The sequence below is a fragment of the Scleropages formosus genome, chromosome 15, assembly GCF_900964775.1.
Source record: "Scleropages formosus chromosome 15, fSclFor1.1, whole genome shotgun sequence".
In the NCBI taxonomy this organism is placed as follows: domain Eukaryota; kingdom Metazoa; phylum Chordata; class Actinopteri; order Osteoglossiformes; family Osteoglossidae; genus Scleropages; species Scleropages formosus.
The window spans coordinates 8,320,575-8,340,183 of record NC_041820.1 but is presented as its reverse complement, the minus strand read 5'-3'; the positions used below and the strand labels follow the sequence as shown (position 1 = coordinate 8,340,183).

The 19,609-nt window shown below is 40.8% G+C and overlaps 1 protein-coding gene across 4 annotated transcripts; it reads left to right on the top strand.

Annotated features, from left to right (window-relative positions):
- Nucleotides 1-743: 743 nt before the first annotated feature.
- LOC108932635 (microtubule-associated protein RP/EB family member 3-like) lies at nt 744-16,858 on the top strand. 4 transcript variants are annotated; one of them, XM_018749446.2, is made up of 8 exons: nt 744-878; nt 7,616-7,684; nt 13,288-13,415; nt 13,711-13,856; nt 14,201-14,357; nt 15,047-15,180; nt 15,668-15,820; nt 16,521-16,858. In XM_018749446.2, exons 3-8 carry the CDS (start codon nt 13,295-13,297, stop codon nt 16,587-16,589), a joined length of 780 nt encoding a protein of 259 aa, XP_018604962.1. In that variant the 5' UTR covers nt 744-878; nt 7,616-7,684; nt 13,288-13,294; the 3' UTR covers nt 16,590-16,858. The 4 variants fall into 4 exon arrangements, with proteins under 4 accessions (XP_018604962.1, XP_018604725.1, XP_018604877.1 ...); XM_018749209.2 differs by having other exon boundaries at nt 14,201-14,402; XM_018749361.1 differs by lacking the exon at nt 744-878 and adding an exon at nt 6,086-6,104 and having other exon boundaries at nt 14,201-14,402.
- Nucleotides 16,859-19,609: the final 2,751 nt, after the last annotated feature.

The following is a 19,609-nucleotide window of genomic DNA, read 5'->3' as shown; positions in this document are numbered from 1 at the left end:
CCTGCTTTACACACAGGCTATTTTCGCTCTGCAAGAGAGGCATTTTCGAAATTGGAACTGATCAGATGAATAGTGCTGTAAATGACTTTATCTTCAAAAATTGATAACTTGTACGCTCGTAACAGAAGTGTACTTATAACGATCTACCTCTTTGTGGTATGTGGAAGCACCAGCCAATAAAGCTGTTATTAAGAGGATATGGTGGCACAGTGCTGCTGGACTGTGAGTTTGGATCTGGCTCAATATGTCTACACGTATGTTCTCATCTGTCTGTGTGTGTGTGCGTGCGTGCGTTTCTTATTTTTCTCTGTAGTATGGATGGCTGGACAGGTGCAACCAGCTTACATTGCAAGTTGATTTGTACAAACATATATAAGCTAAATAAAAGTTCACAACAACACTGTGAAACTGAAAGCCTCACATCTCTCAATTTAGCTGAAACATGGGTGGGAATTTTCTTTTGGTTTCCGGTGAACACAGAATAATACAAAAAAAATGAACAGACAACCTTAAGTTTTTTTTTTTTTTTAAATGTAGAATAAACAAGCGGGCTATTAAATCGTACATAAAGAAAATATTTTTAAATGCAAATCATACAACCAAAGAAGTAATTAGAAGGCTAAGTGAATCGCTAAATGTTAAGTAAAACAAAGGACTGATGTAATAAAAGCACAACTGCAGACTCCTTTCTCCTCTCCGTGACGCTCACGGAGAGCGCATGCGCACACAGTAGCCGCGGCGGCGCGGCGGGGGCGGCCTGGAGCCGACGGCGGGAGCGCGCATGACCGCGCAGGAGCGCGCCGTAGCGCGAGCGAGCACGAGCGGGCGACTGCGGAGCTGCGCAGACGGAATACCGGTGGGCTTTTTTTGGAAACACAGTGAGTAAGACGGAAAAAGCGGAGAGAAAAAACAGCTCGTTCTCCACCGTGTCACTCGGTGTGTGGGTCTGTGCCGCGCGCCGTCGTCGCGTTCCGCGGGCGTCGGGACTCTTCGCAGGGTCTGTTTAAAGGGTCTCAGTCCGCGCGCTGGGGATGTGTCAGTGCGGGGGGTGAAGAGGGGGGGGGGGTGGTCTCCATGGCAGGCGGGCCTGCGGAGGGATTCCGTGCGGGAGCCCGTTACATTAATAATATTGTGTCATGTGTGTGATTGCAGTGTGTCCGTGTGTCAGCGCGTCGTGACATGACATGTCAGTCAGTGTGCGAGCGCGCGCGCGCGTGTGTGTCTGTCTCACTGTTGTGTCACTGTCGATCCGCTGTCCCACTCACTCACTGTGTTGGTTGCCAGTGCGTGTGTGTGTGTGTGTGTGTGTGTGACAATCATCATGTCGGTGTGACAGAGGCCTGGGCCGCCGCCGCAGCAGCGCCGCGCTGCGCTACACTCCTCCTCGACACAATTTATCACGAAGAATTTGGACCGGCATTTCGTAACGGGCTGGTCGCGTGCGCGCGGTGACACTTCCCTGGCGTAATTGTCGCGCGCGCGACACGAATGATTACCGCAGGAGCCCCGGCGTCTGCGCATCGGCCGGGCGACGTAGAGCGTTGCGGCGCAGCCTCGTGGAAAAGCGCACTTGTCACGTGAATAATGCGACTTTCGTGCTGTTATAAAAAGAAATTATTCAGATATTGCTCGGATGTAACTGCGTGGAGGAATTCATTTTTATTTGTTTAGTCATTTATTTATTTCATTTATTTTTCTGTCTCCACAAATCAAATATTTGCAGAAGTTGTACAGTGATCCGGCGATCATGTTCCGCTATTTGGAATCAATAATGATTCATAAAACGCATTTTGAAAGAGCGGAGATATATTAAATATGATTTTGGTGCCATTACTGTGTATTGTGATATAATGAAGTGATGGAAGTGATGCTGGGTGTCCTCCTAAGGCGCAGAATACAGTTCAGGCAGTTTCCTTTATAATTAGTCTTAGTAAAAATCATTGGCTGTAGGCCTGTTAGGTTTTATTTATGTGGCATTGTAATAATAATAAAATGGAATAATTCATTACACTTTTTCCACTAATGCATGATTCAGGCAGGGAGACTGGTCTGTCCCACAACACACGGTGCAGACCTCAGTGTGTGTGTGTAGCTGCATTTGGGCTTCTCTGTCCCATGTGAGCACTGTCGCATGATCAATACCCAGAGAGCAAACTGGGAACACTTGTCAGCCCGCCCCCCCAAAAAACAATTATTTTGTGACTTCTAAGGCCATGTGCACACGGATGCAGTGCAAATAATGCAGTAAGTACCACAATGCAAAGGCAGCCGGCGTGGGCTTGGGCTGCGCCAGACGAAACCAAAAGTGGGCTCGCTGTGAGCAGACGACATGGGAGTGCTGTCGTGGAGGAGCACTCGCACACCGTGTGACACGTCACACTCCTGCACATTTTTGGTGCCTGCAGGCAATGCAGCGCTGCACATCTGCAGGTGGCCTGTCGGGTACAGTGTGCCAGGCTTTGCAAGCAATCAGTTCGCAGAAATCCTGCGCAGCGTGTAAAGGTGCTGTGATTAATAATTAATTTGTGCACTGCCTGCATGCTCTCGAACTTCCAGTAGACTTTTTAAATGCACTGATGACCATTTCCTACTTATTAACCTTTATGTAACTGTCACACTTGCCCAGGGTGACTTACAGTGTTAATTAATGAATTTTGTGAAGTTTTCCCAGTTTCCATAGCATGGTATTCTTACTAGAGCAATTCAGGGCATGTACCTTGATCACAGAGCTACAGCAGGAGGGGATTTGAACCTAAACCCTTCAGATTGCAAGGCACCAGGTCTGTCACCTGCAGAGCTGGCCGCTCACAGGTATAGAGTATGCTTTAGTTATATTGTAAAAGAAAGCCCAGCTTTATTAAACTGTGCCAGTTTTGCAGCAACCCAGTTCAAAAGTCATGTAACTGAAGTGCTGTTATTATTAGCCATTATTTGGGTGACGTCTTTGTCCAAGGTGACCTGCAACATTAAGTATGTACAGTACTGCCCCGCTTACAATTATTTACCCATTTATACAGCTGTGTGTGGATATGGTGTTACAGCAGGTAAAGCCGGTGCCTCACAGCTCATGAGCTGCCTTGCGGGCGTGGGGTTCGAGTCCAGCTCAGAGTGTGAGGAGTGCGTATGTTTGCACCCGTGCTCGCACCCAACCGAGATGTGCAGAAGAAGGCGCTGGAAAAGCATTTGAATAGTCACCGTGAGTCGAGCTCGACTTGACGGCACATCGGTACAGCCGAGCGGTTTTTACTGTACTATTTCAGGGTAAGTATCTTGATCAAAAGTACTCCAGCAGGAGTGAGGCTTTCAGCCCGGGTCTTTTGATTAGGAAGCGACGGCTGCGACGGCTGCGACCGCTATGCCACCCTCTGCCCCCTAAAATGTATAATGTTTTCAAAACGTTGTTAACTTATGTTAATTGAATGTAATAATAGGCCTACTTATGAGTTACTGTGTCTGCAAGGCAGTGTTACACATTCAGAATGCGTGCATTAATTTAATGTGAACTTAATTTGTCTCAGAGCCAGGTGCACGTAGGTCAGATATGTGAACTTTTTTTACGTGCTGAAGGCTGACCTTATATTTCAGACCAATAAATGGGTGTGTGGGGGGGGAAAGCAGCTTAATGAGACTGTGCCGTCACTGTTCACAAGCTGCGAAGTACCGGTAAAGTATAATAATAAAAGTGTCAATAGACACCTGCAAGAGAAATGTTTCATTTACTTATGCATCCCCCCCCATATTCCAATAAAAAGACATGTTCTGTATTTAAATTGCAATGTCCTTCATTCATTTAATGTAATTTACTTCGGAGTAATTGCAGTTTACTTTTGTGTTTAGAGAAATATCCGTTTTGCACATTTTGGAGAGCAGTATCATACATTTTCAGAATCGCAGTTTGCTGTATTGTTTCTGTTAAGTTTACCCCTTAATGTAAATAAAAATGTTTCTAGTATTAGGAGCGGAATAAGCTGGAAGTGGAAAAAGTATGTAGAGGTTGGTTTGTTCTTTTTCATGTAAAATATATATGAATTTCTTACAGTATTTTTCATATAGGGAGTTGATTCCAATTCACTTAGTTTTTCCCCCTTTTCTGTTAGAAGTATTTCATTGTATAGTAAAAGGGATGCTTGTATTACTGGATTGTACTCAGTCATGGATTAGTGTCTGTGTTTATACCTCTCCAGTAGGTGGCATAGTGGTGAGGGGCATTGCTTCACAAGATGAAGATCCTTGGTTCAAATCTCTTCTGCTGGTGTCTTAATCTTAATCCTTGCTCTAAGTTAATAAAGTAAGAATACCCTGCTGTCTGAATGGGTAAATCATGACAAAGCTGAACATTGCAAGTCACCAGTTTGACAAAGACTTAAGTTGCATAAAGGTTAATGGTAATAAATGGATACACTTAGATACACTTGGATGCTTGTTCCCCAAGAATACAAAAGGTATTCTTGGATAACAAGCATCTTAATAAAAATAAGTAACAAAAAGGTCAAAAGGAGATTATTAAGACTGAAATGCCTACTATGAAGACCAGAATTGCCCACCCTAATGACTAACATTATGGAACTGGCAAGATGGGACGGGATAGGATAATAATGTATTAATCCCTACGGGGAAATTCACACACAGAAGCTCAACATTATACATAATAAAGTAATCAATAAGATATAAGGTAATAAGCTTATCTATAAATTTTAAAAATGAGCCTTTGCAAAGTGCATTTACACTAGGTAAAGGTCTCTGGTTACATTATCGGACAAACTAATATTGAATAGAATAGATGGTGTTACTTGAATGGCCAAATTTTATTGTCTGATAATTGGTTAAAGGGTACAATGACTTCTCCATGTCTCAAAATAAAACCGTGACCCTTTTTTTTTGTCTGTCCTCTGCCAGTTTTCAAAGGATGACCTTCCAAAGTATGAGTGCAAATACAGGTTTTCTGTAGAAGGTTTTTTTTTTTTTTTTGTCGTCAAAGGTCTAAAAGTGGACTCAAAATCGCCATGTTCAGCTGAAGCAGTTGCACATATAAGTACAAAAATCCCTTATGCTGTCTGCCGCTGGGGTCAGCCGTTTCCAGAATTTGCTCCTCTGCGTCTTTCTGCGGGTGCCAGTGAGCCTGCTGGTGTGTGTGTGTGTGTGTGTGTGTGTGTGTGTGTGTGTGTGTGTGTGTGTGTGTGTGTGTGTTTTGCACACTCGTCCTCCTCAATAGGTTTACTCTTCCATCATCTAGGCGGCCTCTCATCCACTTCGCCCTCGCTGACGTCCCCTCTCGTCCCCACACTGTAACCCTCGGGCTGGCTCAAGACGCCTTTCTGTTTTCGCTCTTCCCATCCACAGTTCCTTTAGAGTTGTGTACAAAGCAATTATAAATCATAAGTTATAACCCGGTCTTGTGTTACACCTTTTAACAAAATTCAGTCCTGGGCCTTTTTCACAAATTCTAGTCTTCATCTTGGAATTTATGGCCTATAGAGCTCATTTACCTGAACCAATACCACTGTGTGTGTGTGTGAGTGAATGCCTGATGCCTGAATCTGGGATTTGATGATTCCCACAGCCGACCAGGTCTGACCACACACACCAGAACCCAGAAATTTGGTGAAACCACTAATTTTATCAGATGCCCGGTGTGGAGGATGTCGTGAAGCCTTATGACAATCTGATGAAACCATTTTTATGATAAAGAAATCGGTTGTGAACGGGTCATATTTGACCGGAACATAACCAGATGGTTAACCAGTTTCCCACCTAGGGTTGCAGTCTGCAGACATCTCCGTGACTTCACACCCTCTAAGACACTTGTTGGTTGATCACGTTCACCATTGTTTATGGAGCCTTGCTGCAGGGTGCAACTTTCATATCCCCAGAGGGATGCCGTGGTCGCTCATTACTGGTTTTTTTTCTACATCGTTTTAAGACCTTCTGCTATCCCTTTTTTCCTGTTTAGGGTTGAATGAACTCACCAGCAGTACGAACAGGCAGCTGTTGACTGAAAATGACTCAGCAGATTGTCTGGAGGCCACCTTGTCCTCCCAGTATAGCGGAGAAAGGGATATTGGAGCCAGGATGTATTTCACCTGACCATCACTCTGTCAGCAGAGGTTCTTTCTCATTTACATGTCTGTTTTTGAATTTTTACCCCATTACATAATCTGTTCTGTCATTATTAGGGCAATACAGGTAGTCTTCGAATTACATTTATATTTATTTTTTTTTTTTCCAAAGCGACTTCCAGTGAACTCTGTGTAGTGTAATCAGCCCACACACATTATTCACCAAGGGAACTTAGAGTCAGGACGTATGCGACTTACAGCCACCCGGATTTACAACGAAATTAGTATTATATTTCTTATTATTTTAGAGTCCTGATGTTTCACCGTAACATCTAACAACAGCCACTCCATGTGCTGTGCGATATCAAGAGATGAAAGTGAAAATAATAGTACAGCATGAAAATATAATACTGTACTGTATTTATAGTATTATTCTATATTAGTAACGTTAATGAAGTGTGAAATTAGTTTAAAAAATATAACAAAGCTCTTGTACAGTGTAGTGTCCGTATGTGTTAATTGTCTACGTATCCTTTCCGATCTTATAGCATAAGGGAAGTTTCAGCTTAGGACCTACATGGCTTCAGAATAGCACTCGCCGTTAATGAATGTATCTTGTGCCTTTGGGAAAGGCCGGTAGGGTTAAGTGTTTTATTGTACTACCTCGCTATAGTGAAGTCTCAGCATTTGGACGATGGTGATTCATGTAGAAGAAAAAAAAACTCGGTTCGGGCTTAGAGACTGACCGTTTAGCTCCGAGAGTTATTCATGGAGGAACTGGTAACTGGCAGACAGTGTTGTGAGTGACGCAAACGGGGCAAAGAGCAGGCCGACTGACCTGTACTGTCAGGGCTTCCCTCTCCGTCCTGCTTACCGTGTTCGCGTGTGCGTTTGCGCTTTTGTCGGTTAACGTAGGAGCCGCACCTTGAGATTAGAAAAAGTAGTGCTTCTGTCAAACTTTTTTCAGTCTAATCAATAATTGCATGTAGCTAAAACTCATACCTCTAGAAACGTCATAAAAACGTCTATTAATCTATATAGTAAGTCATTTAAAGTCTGCCATGCAACAGCTCACCCTGGTGTTAGTCTAATGTATCCGAAGTATGCGAAGCATTCAGACCCCGTGATGTGTGGGAGTGGGCGTGTGCGTAGTCGCTAAACAGATGGTCCATCGAGGAGAAGCGTGTTAATTTCCACTGAGAAACTTGTTTACTGCATGTTCACAACTGAGTTGCCGTTCAGTATATTACAGCGATATGCTGATACTGTGGTATTTTATCATGTGAAACAGGTCTTGATGTTTGTGCTGCAATAACATCAGTTTTTCGTTAGGACGGGGCTATGGAAGAACGTCCTTGGTATGTTTGAGGAATAGGAAAGTGCCGTTCCTTTAAGGTATTTGAAGGTCTAATAAACAGGCCACAGTAAATGTTGAAAAATGCACTTCCACTCGATGTGATAGAATGACCAAGTGAGGTGCCTTCCAAAGTTTTGTTGCACTGATTTTTGTTTGACTTGATCAGTCTTTTTTTTTTTTTCTTTTTTTTTTTCCTTTCCAGTTCGAAGCTCCATCTGTGTCGACCTGGCAATAGCATTTTAGTGTTCATTCCAAGACACCCTGTTTAAAGGTAAGATACTCTCCAGTTCATGTATTTCAGGTTACAGTTAAGCATGATTTACATTTATTGATAAAGCTGATACTTTTCTCCAAAGCAGTTTACAATGTAATACCATCTATAACAATTTACCCTTTTATATAGTTGGGTAGCTTTTACTTGAGCCATTTAGGGTAAGTTCCTTGTTCAAGGGTACTACAGCAGTAGGTGAGATTCAAACCAACAACCTTTGAATCTAAAGGCTGTATGTGTAACCAGTACCATATCAGCTGCCTTTGTCATACATTATTTTAGTAAATAAATACATGTTGTGTAACTCAACGTTACAATAGCACATTCCCTATGGAAATCAACATTTTTCGTAAAATTTCTACTTAGGCTTCTTGCGTTACAGGAAGAATTTCATGATTTTGCTTTTGGTTTCACTGCAGTAGAAGCTCAGACCCAGGAAGTGGATGTATAGTGTTCTGAACGTTGCCAGTGAAGTTGAAATTTGTTGATGAATATTTCATAGTAGGAGAGACATCACTATGTGGATGTTTGTTGGCAGAGCAATATATCACTGCTGATTTTTTTTTTTTTTTTTTTTTTTCCCCTCCCCAAAAGGGTTTCCCAGCAGTGTTAATGCATTGAAAAACTTTTTTGAAGAAGTTTCCATAAATTTAAAATGCTTGTCCTTTTAAATGTTAGTGGATAGCGACTGTGCAGCAGGAGAAGCGCTCCAGGAACCCACATTGTCCGACTGCACCCTTCACACTGCACTGTGTCGGAGGCGGCGCCTACCGTGTGACATCATCGTCGCCTGTTACTGGGTCACCTATTTAGACCCCCGCGATATAAGTGGCATGTTGTCGTTGGCCACAGAGGAATGTAGATTTGGCCTTACATTCTTGCAGCCTGGTTCAGAATGGGTCAGATGTGCACCGTGTTCCGGTGTCCGTCCGCCTGTATAGGGTGTAAGGTCTTACGCAGCACCGTGCCCTTGTGCATCTTACATCTGGGTGTATAGAAGCAGCTGTGCGTGAAATGTGAGCCAGTGTGTTTTTGGCGGAGCGGGGGGGGTTGCTTCCTTTAACGAAAATCACTGCAGTGTTAAGATCATCGTTCAGGTCACCCTCACTGCAAGATTCTGTCTCAAGGTACTAACTCTGAATTGCTCCAGTAAAAGTTACCCTCCTGAATAAACAGATAAATTCTTTGTAAGTAGTTTACCTTACATACCTAACGTGGTAATTTGCTTTCAGGAGAGGTGTCATGTAATTAAATAATATATAAAATATATAAAACCTCTATACAGGAAGACTTTGTTCGGTATTGTACTGCACATCTTTTTATCTGGAAAAATTGGGAGCACATTATCTGTATTCCTCAGACACAGCTGGTAATGGTCCTGGTTAGGGCCATAAACTTAACATTTTAAAAATGTTGAAAGTTTCAATATTTGAATGCCCTGTCCTGCTGTTGTTCCCTAATGAAGGTATTTATCCTGAATTGATACCATAAAGACAGTGCAATTTAACATTTTTATGTTACCTTGGACGAAACTCTAAATAATAATAGTAAATAATAATGTTTTTGTAACGTTAATTATTTAAGAAAAATCTGAATAGCATCGTGCTAATGTTGTAACATGTTACAAAGATGCAATATGTTGGTGATCAATATTAAAATTAAGCAACAGGCAGAGCCTTACTGCAAATGTGTAAGGGCCAAATCGAAATAAACTAATTTATATTGATCTGAACATTTCGGCATCCATCTGTAAAATGGGCCACACTCAGGAGTCATTAATCTTCCTGCAGATGCTGCCCAAATAAAATATTCTGTTAAACACATTAGGACGCATTTCGCTCATACCCTCTGTCTGCAAAACCGATACAAGTGTCCTTTGCCATATTTATATGAGCCATTAGTGGCACATAAATAAAATTTAGGTCAACATAAACTGTTTATTTCGGAGTGTTCCCTCCAATGTGTTTTAACAACCTGCCCGAGTGCACATTTCTGCGATGAATAATGCATAAAGCGTCACCTCAGCTCAGCTCGCGCACGTTTGATTCTGCCTGTTGGAATTAGACAGTGTCATTTTTTAACGGTAATTTGTTTATTGTTTGTGTCGGAGTTCTTTTTTCCAAGACGTGTTTAATTTGATCTGTTGCAGTGCTTCGGAACATTTCAGACCCCAAAACTTTTTAATATTCCTCTGCCTCCTAGGAATTGTGCTGCATAGTTGCAGCAGGATCAGTACTTTGCTATATGCATAACTGGCCGACAGTAATAATGTATCGTTGTTAAGTTCCTTGTATGTGACGTGTTCAGAACCCACCTTTGCAATGTGAGCTTCTATGTTATATTACTATGAGAAGAGAAGTGTGCTGCAGTTCAGTGCTCTGCTCTTCTGAGGTCAGGTAATTTTGGTAGTTGTCGGGAAAGTCGAGATTGTGGAAGCATTGATGGACGGACAGAAACTTTATCGATCTCAAAAGAAATCGCAGAGCAACGTATGCAACTGAGCATCATACAGCATTTTTTTTTTTTTTTTGTTTTGTTTTGCAAAGTGCAGTTCCAAATACATTATGCAATAGGTCTATAAAGAGAGTTCATATTATTCATTTCTTAGTCCTTGCCGTTAAATGGGTTTATTAAAATTTGATGGATGTGATAGTTGGCACGTGCAAGCATAACTTGTAGTCCCCTCATCATCGTGCTGAGTCAGCTGGAACGTTGAGGAATCGCTCATCCCCCTCAGGATGACCGCTGTTCAGACATATCCAGATTAAAAGGAGCCTGGTTCTCTCTGGCTCTACTGCGTTGCAGTCAGAACGCTGCAGACGCGGGTCTGGCCCTGGTGGAGTGGAGGCGTAGCCCAGCCCAGTTACGCATTGCTGCGCTCCCCCCCCCCCCCACTTCTTATTTAGCTGTTGTCTTAATTCAACCTTTATTCCAGTAGAAGTTTAGTGTCCATTTTATTTATATTCAAAGTTAACAAGTACTCCCTGCTGCTGAACTAAAAGGGCTTTTTCAGACTTAATTTAGGAGGTTTTCTCTAAGCAATGCCAGGACCCTTACGTAAGACCAACAGACCTTTGGAAGTTTTAAAGAAAAATCCCCGAAACGGGTTTTGGACGGTTACAATATTTGTTCTCATAATTTATTCTGAAATATGGTAACTTTTATATACTTGTTTCTACAATAAGCATTTCTCCAAAGCTTTTTTGAAATCCAGTGGTTTTTAACAGCGTAACATAAATAACCCACGGACTTATCCTAATTACACCATTCCTACAATTTGTCCTGTGAAAGCATCATTTTGCAGCCTGGTTGTTCCCACATTAGTCATGGATGGTTGGCCACATGTTTGGAAAATGAAGTTATTTTGGACTGCATGCCTTCAGTCTGGGCATTTCTCTGGATTGATGTTTGGCACAGTTAGCTGACAGCCATGGAATCTGTGGTGCGGCTCTCCTTTTCTTCTGAGCTCCTTCTGAGGGGACACCACAGCAGTAACTCACCCAGCAACTTAAGCGCTGGCTAAAAGCTTCACATGCCCCAGTTAGAGCTGGTAGGGAGCCGAGGGTAGTTATTCAGAGAAGACCTTTTCTATTTTGTAAATTTATCTTTCAGCTAATCTTTTGTCGCGTTGGCTACCGTCTTGAAATTAGGCTTGTTTCACGTTACCGAACTACCATTAAGTAGCATTAGCATTGTTGTTCTGTAACAGCTTGCAAGCTTAAAGCAAGTGGTTTAATAAAACCAAACTGCATTTGGCTATCCGTCTCTGGCTGTCACAGTTTAACCTCGGAGCAAGTGACTTAAATAAACCAAACCGAATTTAGCTGGCAGTCTCATGAACACGGCACTAAATGCCGCGAAGCAGCATTTTCATTCTGTAGCAGCTGGGAATCTTAAAGCAAGTGACTTAACAAAACCATACTTCATTTAGCTACCAGTCTCATACAGTTACAGCTTGCAAGCTTAAGCCAAGTAACTTCACAAAGCTACAATATGCTGTTAAGTAGCATTCCCGTTCCGCAGCAGCCGACTACGTAGAAGAGACTTAACAAAACTAAACTGTGTTTAGCTAGCAATGTCATGTCGCAGCTTGCAGGCGTAAAGCAAGCGATTTAACAAAACTAAACTGCATTTAGGTACCAGTCTTACGTTGTTAGAGCTTGCAAGCTTACAGCAAGTGGCTTAACCAAACCAAACTGCCATTATCAGGTGCATTGGTGCTGAAGCAGCTTTCAGGCCTAAGAGGAGGCGATGTAGCAAAATCAAAATGACACAGCAACACTTCTAGATGTAACTGATATACTGTATTCTAAATCAAGGTTTGGAAGGAAGGACGTGTGAATTTGAAATCCTGTCTGGGGACTGTCCTAGTAATTAAAGGCAGCAAACACTTCATAAAAGTCCTCGGCTCGGTGAATGCGAGCAGCACGATGGTCGTTTCCTTTGCCGGCATAGCAACAGCTGCAGCCAAGCAGTTGGGCTGGCTTGTCATGGCGTGCAGTAAAAATATCAGAGCAGCCCACCTGCCCTCTGTTCGGCACACTAGCACTGCGGGAAAGCGCCTTCGAGGAGCTCCGGTGGGAGATGTTTTGCTAACAGCGGTTCATTTTAGCTGAGTCACCCGCTTTAGGCCCGCAAGCCGCCGCAGCGCGAGAGCGCTCGCTAACAGCGATTCGATTTCGCAGAGTCACCAGCTTTAAACATGCAAGTACTTACTCCATAGAAACCTGGATTGTTTGCATTAGCTGTTCCTAAAAGAGGAATCCAGCTTCGAAATTAGATTTAAACTTGTTTTGAGAGCAGATGTTTGCGTGTGTTTTGCGTGCAGAGATTTAGATTTTTGGAAAGAGTTTACCGTGTCTTTGTCTGGAGAACATTTTATGGAGAGGTTTGTTTAGCAGTGCAGTATTATGACCTCCAGAGCTCGCTGCCCCCTGGTACAAAAAGATCTGGAGATCACACCTTCTTGCTTCATTCATTACTGATTTTTGCTGATTTTATCTGTATGTCCAGTGACTGTCCTATGAAACTCCTCTTATACACAGTTCAAAATTCCTCCTGTCATTACTCTGCGTAGGTTTCTTCTTAACAGTGTCAAGTGGGGGCTTATATTTTCACCAGTAAACCTACCCTCACGTCTTAGACACGCAAATTATGGCCAGCAGGTGCCGTAGTGCTTAGAGCTGCTGCCTTGGACTCAAAGGACCCAGGTTTGAATCCTACCTCCTATAGTACAGTTTAGCAAGGTACATACTACAAATTGCTTCAACTTAAAGGTTACCTCAGTGAATTCCCCAGTGAGTTACCTCAATGGGTAAGTTATTGTGAGTAGCTCAACATTAAGTCACTTTGCAGAATTTAGAAGACTCCTGTTCTTCCTTATAGCTTTTTTAGCTCAATATATCCTTGCTTTCCTCCATACTATGTAGGACTTCATTCTGTCCTCTACCTTTAACGTATTTGTCTCCAAATAAAATTACAACTTGAAAATAGCTCTTGGTTTTGGGGGAAAAAAAAAAATGAGACAAGGTCATTTGCTGATTTTGAATGCACAATTTTCAGGCAGTTTTCAGTGGGACTGACCACTTATCTTGGTGTTGCAGTTGGGGGATGGCAGTGAATGTGTACTCCACATCTGTAACCATCGAGAACCTGAGCCGACATGATATGCTGGCATGGGTCAACGACTCCCTTCAGCTCAGTTACACCAAGATAGAACAGCTCTGTTCAGGTGAGACCCTTAATTGTTATTCAAATGTTATTTCTAGGTTAATTTTTTGTGTTACTTTTAAAGCTGTTAATACACTAATATTTTTTCAGTAATTCAAGTTAGGTACTTTGTGTAAAGGTACAAAGTAGAGCCCTCTAAAGACTGAAATGTCAGAATACTCAATTATACAGTATCATTTAATAATGCGTTACAGTAATTTCATGTCCTGTGTTATACTGTTCTGTGCCATAACATTTTTTTTCATCCTATTTCTGAGTTAGATAAGTTTTCCCAGCTTTTTCTCCTCTATTCACAGGTGCAGCATACTGCCAGTTCATGGACATGCTTTTTCCTGGCTGTGTGCTCCTGAAGAAGGTCAAATTCCAAGCCAAACTGGAACATGAATACATCCATAACTTCAAAGTACTACAGGCAGCCTTCAAGAGAATGAACGTTGACAAAGTGAGCTTCATCCATTTCGGGTGACATAAACCATCAGGCTTTTGATATTATTCTGGTGTGTTGGTCTATGTTGAAGATGTACTTGGTGTTATTGGTGGTTTTTGAAGTGGTCTAGATTTCCTTTTATGGCATTTTTTCCCTATTTTGTATTAAATAGAAATTCATTTTATTTTATGTAATCACTTATTCACAGGTGCATGCTGGTTTCACGTTGGCTTATTTATAGTTCTTTAACTTTTTCAGTTTTTTTTCAGTTGTTCTTCCGTACAATTTGCTAGAGCTAATATAATTTTGTAGTAATTTTTCTGTGATTTGCTGAAACATGTTCTGTATGGTTATTTCAGATAATCCCAGTAGAAAAGCTAGTGAAAGGAAAGTTCCAGGATAACTTTGAATTCGTGCAGTGGTTTAAGAAGTTCTTCGACGCCAATTATGACGGGAAAGAATACGACCCCCTGCTGGCTCGGCAGGGGCAGGATGTGGCTCCGCCCCCCAATCCAGGTGACTACATTTCCCACAAACCCAAGAAACCTTGTGGAGCTCAAGGTAACACACTGATTCCACCTCCGCCGTATGCCTTGCCACGCTTTGTCAGAATGACCCGAGTAGTGCTCTGGCTACTGATTTTGCGTGCGACCTGCGGAGGGGCTCAGTTTCGGCGACATCTGCCTCCAAAACGCAACAATCATGTTTGGTTTTGGCTTGCTGAGGATGTGATGAGGTTTCCCCATACTCTGCTTGAAATGCTCATGAGTAGCTTTGTTTTAACCATGACAACATGCGCCATCATCAGATACCAAACCCCCTCCATCTCATTACAAACTAAACTTGCCTTTCATGTTCTTTTTTATTTTGAAACAGTTGTTTAAAGTAATTTAGATTCTATACATCTGAATTTTATAATTATACAGTACCTAAGAGATAGTTGCATCAGCAGGACTCCTACTAGGACTTCAAACCGCAATCTCTTGGTAACGTAATCACATTGCACCTAGCTGTAATATATTTGGATATGCACGTCCAACCAGTGTGGTGCTTTTGTGGTGCTTTTCCCTTATCCAGCTGCAGCATTGTAACTTTTTTCGGTAGCATGCAGCGAAGCTCGGCATATTAACAGACACGTCTTCATATTTATTTATGAATTCTTACATTAGTAGACTGCTAATAAGATATGGTCCTTTACACTCCAGTGCCACAGAGGACATCCCCAACCGTGCCCAAAAACATGCCCACCCCACGCAACACTGCCCCAGCCATGAGGAAGAACCCCCCCATCGCACGGAATGGGGGTAGCGACGCAGAGATCTTGGAACTCAATCAACAGGTAGAGTCCCAGGGAGGGTAAGAAGACCTTACTCTATGTCAGGGAACCCACTGTAGCTCATGGGGTCACGTCTTTGTTTTACATGCTCTTCAACAGTGTCTTGAACTTCAGATTTAGATTACACTGTAACTCAGTTTCAAAGTTGTTTTTTTCTTGTAACAGGGTTTGGATTCGACAAATGTGTTTTCTCCTTTCTTTTAATCTAGGAATACATATTTGATTGTGACAATGGTTTATTAGGAGATAGATATCCTGAATAGGTGTACGTCAATGATCTCATTATTACTGTATTGTAAATATTCTCTGTGTTCTGACTCACAAACTTTATAAAAGTTACACATAAAACAATAAATAAAATTTGTGATCATAAACACAGATGTGTGTATGGGGATATACTGTAGGTAGAATTAAATTTTTCAGCAGCCAATTTATTATTATAATACAACTAGACAGTGCAGCTAGTTTTGTGTTCTTTGTTTCCCTGAAGTTAATGGAGTTGAAGCTGACTGTGGATGGGCTGGAGAAAGAAAGGGACTTCTACTTCAGCAAGCTACGAGACATAGAGCTCATCTGTCAAGAGCATGAAAACGAGAACAACCCCATCATCAGCAAGATCATTGACATTCTCTATGCTACAGAGGTACTGGAATTACATGATCAGGCTTTATGTGATCTACTCTTATATTAGACTACATGCAGATTATTAAAAAAATAATGATCATGTACATTACCAATCTCAAATTGGCACAAAATATAGATTAACGACCAAATCTATAAGTATAAATAACAACCAGGTACATGACAAAAGCTGACAGGGTTTTGTAAAAATCTTGGATGTAGCTATAATAAATAAAAAATACATTGTAAGCTATTTTAAATATTTAAGCTACATTAAAAATTCTTTAAAATGACAGAAAGTAAAAGTGCTTTGTCTCCGTAAACTCCTGTTTTATTCCAGCTGTCGATTCATCCCATAAACATGCGCAGTGTGTTTTTTCATTTTGTTATTAATCATTTAAGAACTAAAATGAACCCCAACACAAATGAACTAACTGTGGAAATGACTTTGATTTATTCAGTGTAACCCTCCTAATCTTTTTGGGTGAGTTTTCGTGACATCTAGGCGGTCGTATATATATGCCAGTTGTTTCTTTAGAAAAAAAACGTGAGGAAAATGCAGAAAATCTTTGCATCTCAGAATTTTTGTAATTTGACTATTTGTAACTGAAGGAACTAATGTGATGGCTTGGTTAGTCCAACAGAAACATGTACTATATCCCTCAAACTGTTGAGTTATTTCCTCTCAAGGCACCTTGTTACATTTAAACTTTGTGTTCCAGGATGGGTTTGCACCACCGGAAGACGAGGACATCGAAGAACAGCAACATTTGGACCCAGATGAATACTGAAAATCCACTCCTGACTTCTCCACCAGACCCTTACCACTCATGCCCATCCACCGCTGCTTCTCTCCTGTCATTCTTTGAATTTCTCTGTTGTCTAGTCCTTTGCACGTACCTTTCTCCTGCCTCCAGACTTTCTCTGTCCCTATCTTTGTGTACTCCTTATTAACCTTCTAGGTTGAATGGCTGTTCACGTGCCATCTACACAAATTAGCGGCAGTAACAAATTGACACATTTCACCATGGTGTAGTCAAAGACATATGGGTGAAGGAAATAAAATTAAGGCAACAGGAGTAGGTATAGACCATAAACTGAGCTGTAAATACTTCAGTGGAAGAGGCCCATGTCTCCTATTGTCCAAGTTTTTTTTTTTTTTTTTTCCTTTCCCTTCGGTTTGCTTTAGCTCTTCCCGCAATAATACAATTTCAGCATAACACCCGCTCTATGTTCACAACAAGTCCCACCAGGTCATTCTGCCATGGGGACTGAATAACAACAGAGAAATAAAAAGCAAAAAAGCTACGTTTTATCTCTTTTCTTCTTGTAACTGCGTAGCGTCACAAGATAATTCACCGCCAAACAACTGACTCAAAAATAGTGATCGTGACTGCACGTCAGTATAAGGCAAATTGTTTCAACGGCTTATTTGTGTTTGAAACGAAGCATGAAGCTTTTCGTCTTTTGTCGGTTGATTTTATTTTTCTAACGGGAAGGATAGTATCTTGGGAAAAAATAAATGAAAATGAATTGACCGTACTAATAATGGCAAAAAAAGACAGTTGCTAATTAAAACCTGAAATCAACTGTGTCAATATTCTTTGACTAGCCATTCTTAAGTACATATCTCTAAGCATGTGAATGTTGAATATGGACAGTAAAGGAGCATTATATCCTTTCAGTTGTTTTCATGAGGAGTTTTGGTCCTCTGTCGGATAAGGATACTTAAGTAACATTTTATGGTTTGTTACTCATGAGGAATGTGAAATTTGAGATGGACATTGGTGTTCTGTATTGATGCTTGATGTTTACTGTGCACTGAGTTAAGCAGTACAACCTTCAAGTGTTGCTGTGAAATATTTATTTTGAGGGCCTAACTGTCCAATTTTAATAATGCTTTATTCTTTTTAATCAAACTTTTTTACAACAGTTAACACATGTAAGTAGGTAAAAACTGACAATTTGGAGCTCGGATTTTTGCTGCTATTTATGTGTTTTATTTTTAATTTGATTTTCTTTTTTTTATAATATTGTGCACCTTTACCACCTTAATTTGCGCTTCCACAGCAGAGTGGATTTGAAGAAAAGTTAAATGCATCCAATAGGCTTCTGACCAGTTCAGGAATGGCGTTAAGGTGTTGACAGCGTCCCAGTTGAAAACTACCCCCGCTGCTCATGCAATTCAGCCCTATAGCCATCTGCTGGACATCTCACTTACATTCTCACATTGACTGTCTGATTTAAATACTGTGGCCATAACAGTGGTGTGCAAAATTGCATCTGTTTTGAGTTTTATTAAGTAAATAAACTTGTGTGAAAATATGTAATTGTCTGTTCTTTTTTCCTCCCACCTTTTCCTTTTGTCTTACTAGAGTCCAGTTCAGTCTTGGACAACAAAAATTGGAAGGTTACATGACTATAAATTTTGGGGGTAGCTGGTACTGTAGTTGTTAAGGCCTGAGAACTTTTAATTTATAAGAGCCCAGTTTTAATACCACTCCTGCTGTAGTACCCTAGGTCAGAGTATTTTCTCTGAAACGATACACTAAAAATTACCCAGCTGTGTAAATTGGTAAATCATTGTAAGTCACCAGATAATTCTCAGTGTAAATCATTGTAAGTCACCAGATAATTCTCAGCTAAGCAACAAGTAAAACAGCTTTTTTGCCCAAGTATAGCAGTGTAGTGTGACACTACATCAGGATGCATGGGATTTTTGCAGAGAGTTCTGATAAATCCATGGGAGGTAACTATAATTAAACAAGTCATCCGTGTACTCATTAATTTTTTATTTGTTTAAAACACACAAATATTGCACCCTCTTTATCAAATTAGCAATAATAAATCATTGCAAGCCTTTTTAAATACACATGGGTCTTTAAGTACAATACATCTCATGTGTACTACAAATCAAGCAAGATCAAACAAATACGAATAACTGCAAACTGCAAACTTATGTATCTGATCATGTAGGGTTTTACTGTCTTATAGTGTATAGTCTTTCATAATTGTAACAACCTATTATTTGTGCAGATTACCCATAAATTTACATATTCAGTGTTTTGGGATGTATTAATGGGCCTGTGTGAGTTGGCATACAGGTTACCAGAAACAATGCAGAGTTTGCGGTAAATTTTCTTAAATGAGGCAGGTTTTAGTCGTAGATTCCTTACAGCTAACTACAGCAATATTGCTATGTCAAACTGGGTTTTCTGTAACGTGGAGGAGAAACATATAGGAATTGTGATCTGTACCACTACAGTAAAAAATTATATATTTTAAAGTCTGAACCAGTTACAGTATGTGTAGTCTTTAATGTTTTTAGTGTAACTGCAGTAAGAAGCAGTTCTTCATAAATAATCTAAACCCAACATTCCCCCAGAACCCTGTAGTCAAATGATGCTCACATGAAAGAGAAAGATTATGGGCTTTGTTATTATAAGGATAATATCACTGCAGTAAAAAGTTGCTAAGTTTGTTGGTTATTGTCCTGACCTAAACTCTCAGGTCACAATAAACCTAACTACTATTAACATCACAATCTTATACACAAATTGCACATGTAGGAAATGGCTAAACACAATCTGTACTTCTGATTGACAGCTCCTATCTTTTGACTCAGTATCATAATATAATACTGACTGCTATTTATTCGTATTAGTATTACCATGTTTTCAGTGTATAAACACATTAAACCTCTCTTTTGCTGACAAAAGAGAAACTTTATCACAACAAAATCAGGCAGTATTATATTGTCTGTTACTTATTGTGATTGTGATAGAAGGGCAAAATCATTAGATTATAGTGC